At 48.2% G+C, this 12,182-nt stretch overlaps 1 protein-coding gene across 3 annotated transcripts in view; it reads left to right on the top strand.

The window, feature by feature from the left end:
* The window catches only part of LRRC20 (leucine rich repeat containing 20), a 72,920-nt gene extending 66,569 nt beyond the window's left edge, over positions 1-6,351 (top strand). For 2 of the 3 annotated variants that reach the window (XM_010852225.1, XM_010852226.1), the window contains one exon: positions 2,584-6,351. In XM_010852225.1, coding sequence (XP_010850527.1) covers positions 2,584-2,738 — 155 coding nt within the window. In that variant the 3' untranslated portion in view covers positions 2,739-6,351. The remainder of the gene's footprint in view (positions 1-2,583) is intronic. The other variant, XM_010852224.1, reaches the window with a different exon arrangement.
* Positions 6,352-12,182: the final 5,831 nt, after the last annotated feature.

Genomic DNA, 12,182 nt, shown 5'->3' with positions numbered 1-12,182 from the left:
CCCCCCCCAGTAAGGAGCATAGAGGAACAGGCTGCTAGCAGCTGGGTAACGTGATATGAGTGTGCGGATGTGCTCCAGAGAAAGCAGAAGCTGAGTGGGCATTGATAGCAGTTGATCTTGCTTTTCCTCCACTCCCAGGAACACCGTCTGCTCACAACCTAGTGATCTGGAAATGCCTTATCTCTGCGTCTTTCCCTACCTGAGCCCCCATGTTTGCCTTGGGCTCTGGGTCCCTCCCCATCACCTCCTTCATGGCTCCTGTCCTCTCATCTATCACGTAGGTTCCTGTCTGTCAAACGGAGCCCCCCTGGCAGCGCTCTAGCCAGTCTTGCTTGGGACCCAGCTCCCGGCCGTGACCCACCCTAGTAACTCCCTGCCAGCTGCCCAGAACATGTTTTTGCGCCCACCATGTCTACGTGCCACCTATGGTGTTTGGCCCTGGGGATTCAAGGACAAAGAAAAGACTCTGCTCTTAGGAGGTTAAGAATTTCTCCTGCCTCCAGCATTAGACCCTTGGTCTAATTGATAGAGCCAGTCCCCAGGGAGCTCAGAGCCAGTCACCCCAGGGTACTAAAGGGAGAGCAAACTCCTGTACCTGTGATCAGATGTTTGATGTTACCATCACAAAAAGATTGTGACTTGCTGAAGGCTCAGGTGATGGGGAACATTTTTTTTTTAGCAATAAAGTATTTTAAAATTAAGGTACGTGTATATATTTTTGGACATAATGCTATTGCATATTTAATAGACTACAGGGTAGGGTAACAACTTTTATATGCACTGGGAAACCAAAATATTCAGATGACTCCCTTTTTTGAGATATTCACTTTGTTGCCGTGGGCTGGAACCAAACCCGTGGTGTCTCTGAGGAATGACTGCACAGATACTCTCTTTCATCCTTAAACGACTATGTCAGGTATATACTGTTATTATCCTGATATGAAGTTCATTTTATTATTTTTTAATTAAAGTATAGTTTTAGGTATATCGTGAAGTGATTCAGCTATACATATATTAATATATACTTTTTCAGGTTTCTTACCCACATAGATTATTACAAGATGATGAAAATAGCTTCCTATGCTATACAGTAAATCCTTGTTATTTTTTTATATATAGTGGCATGGATCTGTTAATCCCATACTCCTAATTTATTGCTCCTCTACTCTGCCTTGGGATTCCCAGGTGGCTTGGTGGTAAAGAATCCAGTGCCAATGCAGGAGACACAGGAGACTAGGGTTCAATCCCTGGGTCAGGAAGATTCCCCTGGAGAAGGAAATGGCAACCCACTCTAGTATTCTTGACTGGAGAATCCCATGGGCAGAGGAGCCTGGCGGGCTACAGTTCACGGGGTCGCAGAGTCGAACACCACTGAGTGAACACACATGCACCCTGCCTCTCCCCTTGGATAACCATGAATGCGCTTTATATGTCTGTGAGCCTGCTTTTGTTTTGTAAATAACTTAATTTGTATTATATTTTAGATCCCACACAGAAATGATATATGGTATTTGTCTGTTTCTATCTGACTTACTTCACTCAGTATGTTATTCTTTAGGTCCATCTGTGTTGCTACAAATGACATTATTTCATTGTTTTTTTTCATGGCTGCATAGTATTCCACCATGTCACACACACGACATCGTCTTCATCCACTCTTCTGTTGATGGACACTTAGGTTGCGTCCATGTCCTGGCTATTGTAAACAGTGCTACTATGAACATTACGTGGCATATATCTTTTCAAATTAGGGTTTCTGTCTTTTCCATAAATATATGACATGAAATTTAGTAATTTGCTTTAGGCACACAGCGGTTATGTGGCTGACCTGGGACTGGAACCAGAGACTGAGTGATTCTAAAGTTTAGGTGTGAGGAACTGTAAATGTTACCAAGTTTTAATATAGCTTTAAAGAAAATGTGATAAAATTAACCATTTTAAAATGTCCAGTTCAGTGGCATTTGATACATTGACAGTGCTCTGCAACTGTCAACTCTGTCTAGTTCCAAAATACTTTATCACCCCAAAGGAGGCCCTGCACCCATTAAGTAGTCCCTCTCCAACCCTTCCTTCCCCAGTCCCTGGCAACCACTAATCTACTTTCTGTCCCTATGGTTTTGCTTATTCTGGACATTTCATAGGAAAAGAATCACGCACTCTGTGATCTCTGACGTCCGGCTTCTTTCACTCGGCATAACGTTTTTCAGGTTCATCTCTGTTGTAGCCTCTGTCAAGCTGATATTCCATGGTTTGTCTGTACTGCTTTTTGTTCATCCATTCTTCATTTGTGGACACCAGCTGTTGTGAATAGCGCTGCTGTGAACACATGTACACAAGTATTTTGAGTACCTATTTGCAATTCGGCGAATTCCACTCAGGAGTGGCGTGGCTGGGATAAGTGGTAATCCTGCGTTTAATAGGATGCTTTCCTGCCTGTGGTTGTATCTCCCTGGTGGGTCCCAATGGCCCCTCACACAGGGCTGGGTACCTAGTGCTGAGCCCACATCCAGTGAGTGAATCCGTCATCCTTCTTCTCTGCCCACGTGTCCCCAACCCCCTAACCTGTCCCTTTCTCCCTGACAGACGTGCCCGTGGAGAAGCTGGCTGCCATGCCTGCCTTGCCCCTCATCAACCTGCGCTTCAACCCGCTGAACGCCGAGGTGCGCGTCATCGCCCCACCACTCATCAAGTTCGACATGCTCATGTCTCCAGAGGGCGCCCGGGCCCCCCCACCCTAGGCCTGCCTCCTCATGCCCACCCAGCAAGGGACAGAGGCCACCTGGCCTGGCGCCCTAGGGGAGGGAGTCCCATGGGCCTGTGTGAGGCCAAGCTTGGGGGGCTGGGGGCGGGCGGGCTGAGTAGCGCGTGGTGGGAGGGTGCGGCGGTCCGGATAGATAGCGTAGAGCAGTAGTGGGCCCTGGAGTACCTGGATGGAGGAGGCAAGGAGGGGCTTGGAGCCCAGACTCCCCGCACTCACAGCTTCTGTGCAAACCTGAGCAGGTCCTCTGAGCCTTACAATTCGAGAAAGGGGACAATGGCAGGGGCTTTTGCCTCCTTTTGGCTCCTAGAAGGCTTTTGGCAGAACACATACCTCCAGGTTACCTTCAAGTCATCAGTACCTTCTGGGCCCATGGATGAGCATTGCTGCGCACTTTCCGGGCCCTTTTGGGTTTGAGGCCTTGTTTCTAGTGCTGAGAGCCAGCAGCTGCCCTGAGAGTGACAGAAGACAACTTCCATCTATTTATTGTTTCCTGAGGACCGACCTGGATGAGGCCCTCCACTGTGCCCCGTCCTCAGCCCTCTGGGCCCCTGGATTGGCGCGAACCGGAACTAGGAGTCACGGGAAAGCTGCAGAGAGTGTGGCCCAGCGCTGCGGCACGGCTGAGAATGTTTGTGTAGGGGCCCAAGGACCGGCGGGAGCATATCAAGTAGGCTCTGTGCTTCCCCATGACTAAGAAATCAGTGGCGTTGGAGGTCCAGACTGCTCCATCCCTCCCCCGTGGTGACCAGGTTTGCCTGGCATCAGTCCTGCTGCAGGAACGGCGACCCAGAGAGAAACATGGCCATTTGCACCTGTGCCACCCTCAACACAGTCACCCTCAGACAGTTGGCTGACTGCCTTGTCATTGGTCCATGTGGGGGCAGAAGGCACCATGGACCACTGGATTTGTGACCAGCCAGTTCCCAGGCTGCCACCACCCAGAGCCCTGATGACCTAGTCATCTCTAGACCCTCGATCTGGAGTCTAGGGTGTGGCCAGGTAATTGTGTGACCAGCCATCTCTGTTTGCCCGGGACTGAGGGGTTTCCTGGGACGTGGGACTTTCAGTGCTAACACTGGGACAGCATCTGGCAAATGGGCAACTGGTCCCTCCATGGGGCCTGGGGCTCTGGCTTCCTGACCACACCTGTGGTTTGGACAACTACTGACCCCGTGATCCCTAGATATATCTACCTCCCACCTTCTCATCTGCGGAGCTAGCAGACTCAGAGACCAGAGCCCACCTGGCCTGATCTACAGGAGACAGTGGAGGCCTCAGGACTTGCAGCAAGCTAGACTACCCAGATCCTACATCTGTGGACTAGTGGCCCTCTTCCTGTCCTGAGGTTAGGCTGTTCAGAGCTCAGACCGCTGCTCAGAGCACTAACCCTTTCTCAGAATGCTCCCAGGCTCATTCCCCGTCCCCGGCTCCACGACCTGCCCCTGCCCGGGCCTTCGGTCTCGGCAGGAGGCTGACTGGTTGGCCCACTGTTGGCTCATTGCTGAGTGATCAGTGTTCGCTCTGCTCATCTTCCAAGGCCTGATTGGTGAAGCTCTGGGGGAAAGTGTTTTCAGGTTGAGGAGGCTGAAATGGGATCTCCTAGGGCTTCGGAGTTCAGCCCTGGACGGTGGGGACAAGTGAGCAAGCCTGTGGTCCAGCCCAGGCTGGTTGGGATACCCTAGACTGTGTCCTGGAGTGGGGTTTTCCTTGTCAAAGAAGGGGTGCACTTTTCCGATATGCAGGAAGACACTGTATGGCCAGAGCCTTGCAGCTCTAGTGTGGTCTGTGGGGATGCCTGCAGAGTTGGCATCCATGGGAGCGCGATAGAAATGCAGAATCCCAGGCCCCATTCTAGACTTCTGGAACCAGAAACTGCATTTCAGAAGATCGCCAGCTGATTCCCACAAACGGGCCTGGGGTGATCCTGGGGACATTCTCAGAGTCGAGGGTGAAGGTTCTCGGCTCTCCCTCTGCACCATCGGTGGAGTCTGAGTCTGCTTATGCCCCCCTAAACCAGCCCTCAGAGCCCCTGGACCCCTTTGATCTTTCCAGAGGCTGCGTGGTGCTCCCAGTGAAGGGACTGATCCAAAGCCGCCAGGAGAGGAGAGCCGGCTTTGCTTGGCCTTCCTGGCTAACCTCTGCTGCTTCCCCAGGTCATCGCCTAAGGCCCTTAGACAGGGTGGCTTCTGGAAGCTGTTTTCTACTCTGCTTGGAGAGTTTGCCCATGCCTGCTGGGAAAGCTTGGGCAGTCAGAGAAGGCCCCACATCAAAGCCCACTGTGTGAGTGAGCCCTTCGCTTCAGGCTGCAATAAAGAATGCGTTGGTTTCATCTGCCTGTTGGTGTTTGATTCATTCTCATGTACAGATCTCACGTGGCCCGAGTGGTGACCCCATTCACCGGCAAAGAGGAGGGGCTGCCCCTCTGATTGACATTATGGGATAAAGCAGCTTGCGGCTTGGAATATTCACAGTGGGCAGAGGCACAGACAGGCAGAGTTGATGCCTGCCCTGACACTGTGTGGCTGCAGAGGTCTAAACATCAGTCTGGGGGGACCTGGTACCTGCAGAAGGATGAAGGGGCCCACTGTCCCCACCTTGCCATTTCTCCCTGACTGATGCCAGAAATTATACCCTTAGTGGGTCATTTCTCAGGGTCTAAAGTTCTCAAGGAGGGGTCCCAGGACCAGCCAGGGAGCTGGTTAGAGATCTCACCCCAACTCCACAGCTACAGAATCAGATCCTCCGGAGGTGGAGCCCAGCACTCCACTTTAATGATCTTTAACTCCAGGTGTTCTGATGCAGGTGAGAAACTGCTCCTGGGTTCAAGGTTTAAGTCAGTTTTTGTTTTCTGAATCTGGGAGATCAACCTGATTTGCCTTGAGTTTTAGGCCAGCCCTGCCATCACTTTTGTTTAACAAACACATGTAGAGCTTAATGCACACCAGGCAGTGTCTAAGCATGTTATGGATATTAACTCATTTAATCTACCTAACAACTGCAGTGAGTTCTGTGCATTGGACAAATTCCTTTCCTCTCTCTGGACCCTGTTTGCTGTCTGTAAAGGGAAGGGGCTGTAAGGAGATCCCCAAGGGGCTTCCTAGAACTCACTCTGTCTGTGGTTCTGGGGGCTTCACTATGGCTGTGTCTTTGGACCAGCCTGGACTCAGGCTGCCACTCACCCCACCCCAAAGGTCGAACAGAAGACTCCCCCGACTCTGTTTTTTCTTGCTGAATGCTGGCTCACCAAAAGTATCATAGGCTGAGAGCTGTTGGTCAGACAGAGCCGAGACAACTTTTCTCCAGGTCGGGGAGATCTTTACCACACCTTCCCAGCGTGCCAGCATAGGGAGGGCACAGTCACAGGAAGGAGATTTCCGAGTCTGGTTTCAGGTGGGGCTTTCTGTGCAGGGAAGGATGCCTTGACTAGGATAGCATAAAGATCGTGATAGAGTTTAGGATAGGTGGACACAAGGAGACGTTTTGAGGCAAGGGGTTCAAAGAGTCTTAAGATGTAAGCTCTTAAGTAAGAGCTTAAATGTAAGATCAGAAACTATAAAACTCTTAGAGGAAAACATAGGCAGAACACTCGATGACAAAGCAGTATCTTCTATGACCCACCTCCTAGAGTAATGGAAATAAAAACAAAAATAAACAAGTGGGACCTAATTAAACTTAAAAGCTTTTTGCACAGTAAAGGAAACTACAAACAAGTTGAAAAGACAACCCTCAGAATGGGAGACTGACAAAGACTTAATTTCCAAAATATACAAGCAGCTCATACAACTCAATATCAGAAAAACAACCCAATCAAAAAGTGGGAAAGAGACCTAAACACATTTCTCCAAAGAAGACATACAGATGGCTAACAAACACATGAAAAGATGCTCAACGTCACTCATTAGAGAAATGCAAATCAAAACTACAATGAGATGTCACCCTGCACCAGTCAGAATGGCCATCATCAAAAAGCCTACAAACAAATGCTGGAGAGTGTGTGGAGAAAAGGAAACGCTCTTGCATTGCTGGTGGGAATGTAAATTGCTGCAAATCAATGTAAATTGATAGAGCCACTATGGAAGACAGTATGGAGATTCCTTTGAAAACTAGGAATAAAATCACCATATGACCCAGCAATCCCACTCCTAGACATATACTCTTGAGAAAACCATAATTGAAAAAGACACATGTACCCCAATGTTCATTGCAGTGCTATTTGTAATAGCTAGGACAAGAAAGCAACCTAGATGTCCATCAACAGATGAATGGATAAAGAAGCTGTGGTACATATACACAATGGAATATTACTCAGCCATAAAAGGGAGCACATTTGAGTCAGTTCTGATGAGGCGGACAAACCTAGAGCCTATTAGAGTAAAGTAAGTCAGAAATGTAACTATCATATGTTCTCGCATATGTATGGAATCTAGAAAGTTGGTACTGGTGAATTAATTTTCAGGGCAGCAATGGAGAAACAGAAAACAGACCTAAGGACACGGGGAAGGGAGGAGGAAGAGGGTGAGATGTATGGAGAGAGAAACATGGAAATTTACAATACCATATGCAAAATAGATAGCCAGCAGGAATTTTCTGTATGACTCAGGGAATTCAAACAGGGGCTCTGTGATAATCTAGAAGGGTGGGGTGGGGAGGGAGATGGGAGGTTTGGGAAGGAGAGGAGATGGGTGTACCTATGGCTGATTCTTGTTGATGTATGACAAAACCACAAATTCTGTAAAGCAATTATCCTCCAATTAAAAAAAAGTGAAAAAGAAATATTAAAAGGAAAAAAAGATGTAAATTTTTTTTTCTTTCTTTTTTTTTTTTTGGCTGTGCTGAGTGATATGTGGGATCTTAGTTCTCTGACCAAGGATTGAACCTGTGCCCCCTGCATTGGGAATACAGTTTCTTAACACTGGATGGCCAGTGAAGTCCCTGTAAGCTCTCTTTTGATGCTGTTTACTAAAGAGTTCGGAGAAGGCAATGGCACCCCACTCCAGTACTCTTGCCTGCAGAATCCCAGGGACGGGGGAGCCTGGTGGGATGCCGTCTGTGGGGTCGCACAGAGTCGGACACGACTGAAGCGACTTAGCAGCAGCAGCAGCAACTAAAGAGTTAAGCAGTTTGATGTTCCTTTAAATGATAGTTTCAGGAATTTCCTAGAATGAACAATACAATGATTTACAACTTTTACTTTCTGGGCAAGAATTTCCTGGATTAGTACAGTTGTGTTGAATATGATAAGATACAAGGACTTATTAATGTTGACAGGAAGATGTGTGGGGCTAGAGGGCTGCTTTGCCTGAGAATACAGCTGACATATAACATTATGTTAGTTTCAGGTGTATAACAGTGATTCCCTGTGTGCATAAACTGTGAAATGACCATCACAGTAAGTCTAGTTAACATCCATCAGCACACGTAGGGGGTTTTGGTTTTCAGTCTCCCCCAGGTTCAGTGTTGGATCCTAGGCCTGACTTTGGAGCTACACTTTACTGACTGTAAAGGATACCCTTTACTTTACTGAAACGTGCCTGTCCCTTCTCAGAAAGCTGGCCCTGGGACGGGGAGCAGTTCCTGGAAAGGTGAGCATTGGCAGGGGCCCAGAAGTTCTGGCCAGAGTGCTGGGAGAGATGCCAAGGCCAAGAAGGGCAGGCCTGGGAGTCTGCATCACTGGGCCACTGGGCAGGACATGAGCTGGGCTGGGTCCAAGAGCAGTCAGATCACTCTGTGGACATGAGCCTCAGGGATGGGTGGGCTGAACCTGTCCCTCAGAAAAGGGGCACAAGTCCAGATGCTCTAGGTCTGAGCAGGAGCACTCATTGGGCCCCTACTGTTTATCAGCTCTGGGCAGTGCTTCTATGTCGTCTTGCTTACTATCAGCAACACGTCCTTGGTCCTCACTCTGCAGACGAGGACAGCCTTAGGCCCTAGGGGTTAATGTGTGCCTTGGAAGAAGTGGAGCTGGGGTTTGAGCTGGGAGGCTGGCTGGGATGGGAGATGCCATTGCTTTTTCCAACTCACATGTTCTTTCTCCCATCACATTCCTATGAAGATCCCCTGAGCCTTGCTTTTCTCATCCATAAAATGGGTGCTAAGACTGCCTCCCGTCATGCCTCAGGTAGTAGAGGTAAGTATCCCTTGGCGGTCAGCAGTATGCCCACTTCATACACCTAAGAGCTTCCTCATCCTTCTGCTTACACCGGTCCTAGTGTGGGCTCAACTCGAGTGCCCTGACAAGAACATGTCTCTCAGGGAAGCACAGAGCTGTTTGTCACGCACCCCTGGAGGACATCTGGATGCTGATGGGAGATTTCATCCCACAGGAAATGAGAAGACTGACAGCTCACTGCCAGCTCCACAACTCAGGAATCTAGGAGGTTCTGCATTGGGCCGCCAAGGACAACTAATAACTCGTGTAACTCAGAGCCTTGGCTAGGAGTCAGCTGAGGCTCATGCTCCTCTGTGTACACCCTCTCTCCTCTAGATGGAAAACACTTACATTAGGGTGTCTTCAGGGGTGGGCCCTGCAGAACTGCCACAGGACGCAACTCCGATGGGTGCCAGTCATGATGCATTCTAGCTCACTGGCACCAGTTACCTAGAAAATGGGTTCCCAGGTAGTTCGGTGGTAAAGAATCCACCTACCAAAGCAGGATATGCAGGTGCGATCCCTGGGTCGGGAAGATCCCCTGGACTAGGAAATGGCAGTATTCTTGCCTGGGAAATCCAACGGACAGAGGAGCTTGGTGGGCTAGTCTATGGGGGTCGCAAAACCGTCAGACACGACAGAGCATGCAGGCCACGCCTGGGAATGAACCCTTCAATGAACCTAGAAAATAACATGCATGGGCCCTGGGGGTTGGACAAGGGTGGTCCTGGATCTCCTGGCTGTATAAGAGACTAAGTCACCAGGATGTTTTAAGATGCAGATTCCAAACCCACCTGAGCCCCAGTAAACCAGACTCAAAGCAGGGCCTCCACCTCTGCACCGTAAAGAGTCTCTGTTTCTCCCCCACGTAGCACCCAGAGGATCCTTTTATTATTAAAAAAAAAAAAATGTTTTTAGCTGTGCTGTGTGACTTGTAAACACAAGGATTGATTAGTTCCCTGACCAGGAATTGAACCTGGGCCCTGGTGGGGTAAGTGTGGAATCCTAACCACTGGACCTCCAGGGAATTCCCCAGAGGATCCTTTTAAATCCTAAGTCCCTATCTCCCCACATCCTCCAGGGTCTCCATGGCACTCCAGTGTAAAAGCCAAGTCCTTACAGTGGTCTCTAGGACCAGGTGTGAGCTTCCCTTCATTACTTCTCTGGTCCTTTTTTCCCCCTTCTTCACTGCACTTCGAGGCACACGCCTCCCACTGTTCCTCCAGCACCCCAGGTGTGCACACGCCTCAGGGCCTTTGTCATCCCAAGGACTCACAATAGTAGGAAGTCTTTGCTTTGGTCTTTCATCCCTCACAAGTGGGGCTTCCCTGGTGGCTTAGCAGTAAAGAATCCACCTGCCAATGCAGGAGACATGAGCTCGATCCCTGGGTTGGGAAGATCACTTGGAGAAGGGCAACCCACTCCAGTGTTCTTGCTAGGAAAATCCCTGGACAGAGAAGCCTGGTGGGCTACCGTCCATAGGGTTGCAAAGAGTCGGACACAACTGAAGCGATTGAGCGCACACACACATGCCCTCACAAGCCATGGGTCGTGGCTGGGCTTTTCCTAATAGAGTGCTGGTGGCCAGTGTGCACTAGCCTACCACTGTGACCGTTGCTTTTGGCTTAGCATCACCCTCTCCCTGTGATCCTATTCCAACCCTTGATAGGATTTCCAGAAGGATTCCTATACCCAAAGTTGAGAGGTTGGAGGGGGCTCTTGCTCTTAGTGTGGTCTTCAGATGAGCTGCATCAACAGCACCTGGGGGATGTTAGACCCAGAGGATGGGTCCCTCCCCAGACCTTCTGAATCAGAATCTGCGTGTTTTCTTTTTCAAGAAAATTCTGAAGTTTTAATTAGCATTTAATCAGCATTCATTAGTCCTTCTATTCACTGATATTGAAACTTGCAAGTAAAAATGACAAGATTCATTTCATTATCTTATCTGATGGCCACTTTAAAGGATAATGATACATTTCTCATGTGATAAATTTCATACTGCTCAAGCTGCTAAAAATGACTAAAAAATTAAGTATCTGGAAAATGGAAACAGGATTATCAAGAATAGTTTAAGCCAATCGTCTTTCATCTCCTGGATTGGAAACTACTCTGACCCTTAACAAAATCAGCATTTTTCTGGCATCATAACCTTGAACAGACAACAGGGCTGTCTGTGCACAAATAGGGTAGATACACGTTAGTGAATAAGGGGAGGGAGAAAAAGTGTAATTTACAAAGTATTGTCTAGTGTAAATTTTTGAGTGAATTCTCTGAGAAAAACTGGGCACACAGAGATAAGTAAGAAAGCCCTAGGTCCTGGGAGAAATGGAAGAGGAAACAGTTTGAGAAAACTGAGAAAGGGAAGTTCAAGGACTAGCTAGGCGAGGTTGTTGAGTAGTTGGGTGTTTACCCAACAGTAACTGGCATACCTCCTACCTCAAGCGCTCAGGCTCTTTTTGAGGAGGCAACACTCTCGACAGTTTCCTAGTCACACCCCTAGACTCATTGATACATATTCACATTATATATCACTTGTTAATGGCTTTACCCAAACGGCAGTATATTATACACACTGACTGCTCTGCACTTCACTTTTTTCATTTGACAAAATAAATTGAAGACTTGTTCCATTTTGATACGTAATAAAGTCACTTGCTTCTTTTTAATGGGTGAAATATATTCCATTATATCAATGTGCCGTCATTTATCCAGTCCTCAGCCAACCCTGACAGAGATACGGAGTTTAGTCCAAAAAGCCAAATATAAGTGAGAAAACGTATTCATATATATTCCCTTTTACATACAAAATAAGGATCATTTTGGATCTTATATCTGCTAAATCAAACTGGATATTCATAGGTCCAGGACTTATTTCATGATCTACTTCAGTGATGAGAAGATGCCTAGAATCACTATCCATATTTGCCATTTTTCTCAGACTCCAAGAATAGTTCTATGAAGACCTACAAGACCTTCTAGAACTAACACCCAAAAAAGACATCCTTTTCATTATAGGGAAGGTGAAGGTGAAGTTGCTCAGTCATGTCCAACTCTCTGAGACCCCGTGGACTGTAGCCTACCAGGCTTCTCCGTCCATGGGATTCTGCAGGCAAGAATACTGGAGTGGTTTACCATTTCCTTCTCCAGGGGATCTTCCCAACCCAGGGATCGAACCCAGGTATCCCACATTGGAGGCAGACACTTTAACCTCTGAGCCACCAGGCAAGCCATTCATTATAGGGAACTGGAATGCAAAAGTAGGAAGTCAAGAAG

This window comes from Bison bison, unplaced genomic scaffold, assembly GCF_000754665.1.
Source record: "Bison bison bison isolate TAMUID 2011002044 unplaced genomic scaffold, Bison_UMD1.0 scf7180017864309, whole genome shotgun sequence".
Taxonomy (NCBI): domain Eukaryota; kingdom Metazoa; phylum Chordata; class Mammalia; order Artiodactyla; family Bovidae; genus Bison; species Bison bison.
Note: the sequence above shows the minus strand (reverse complement) of the source record. Positions and strands in the feature narration are given on the sequence as shown.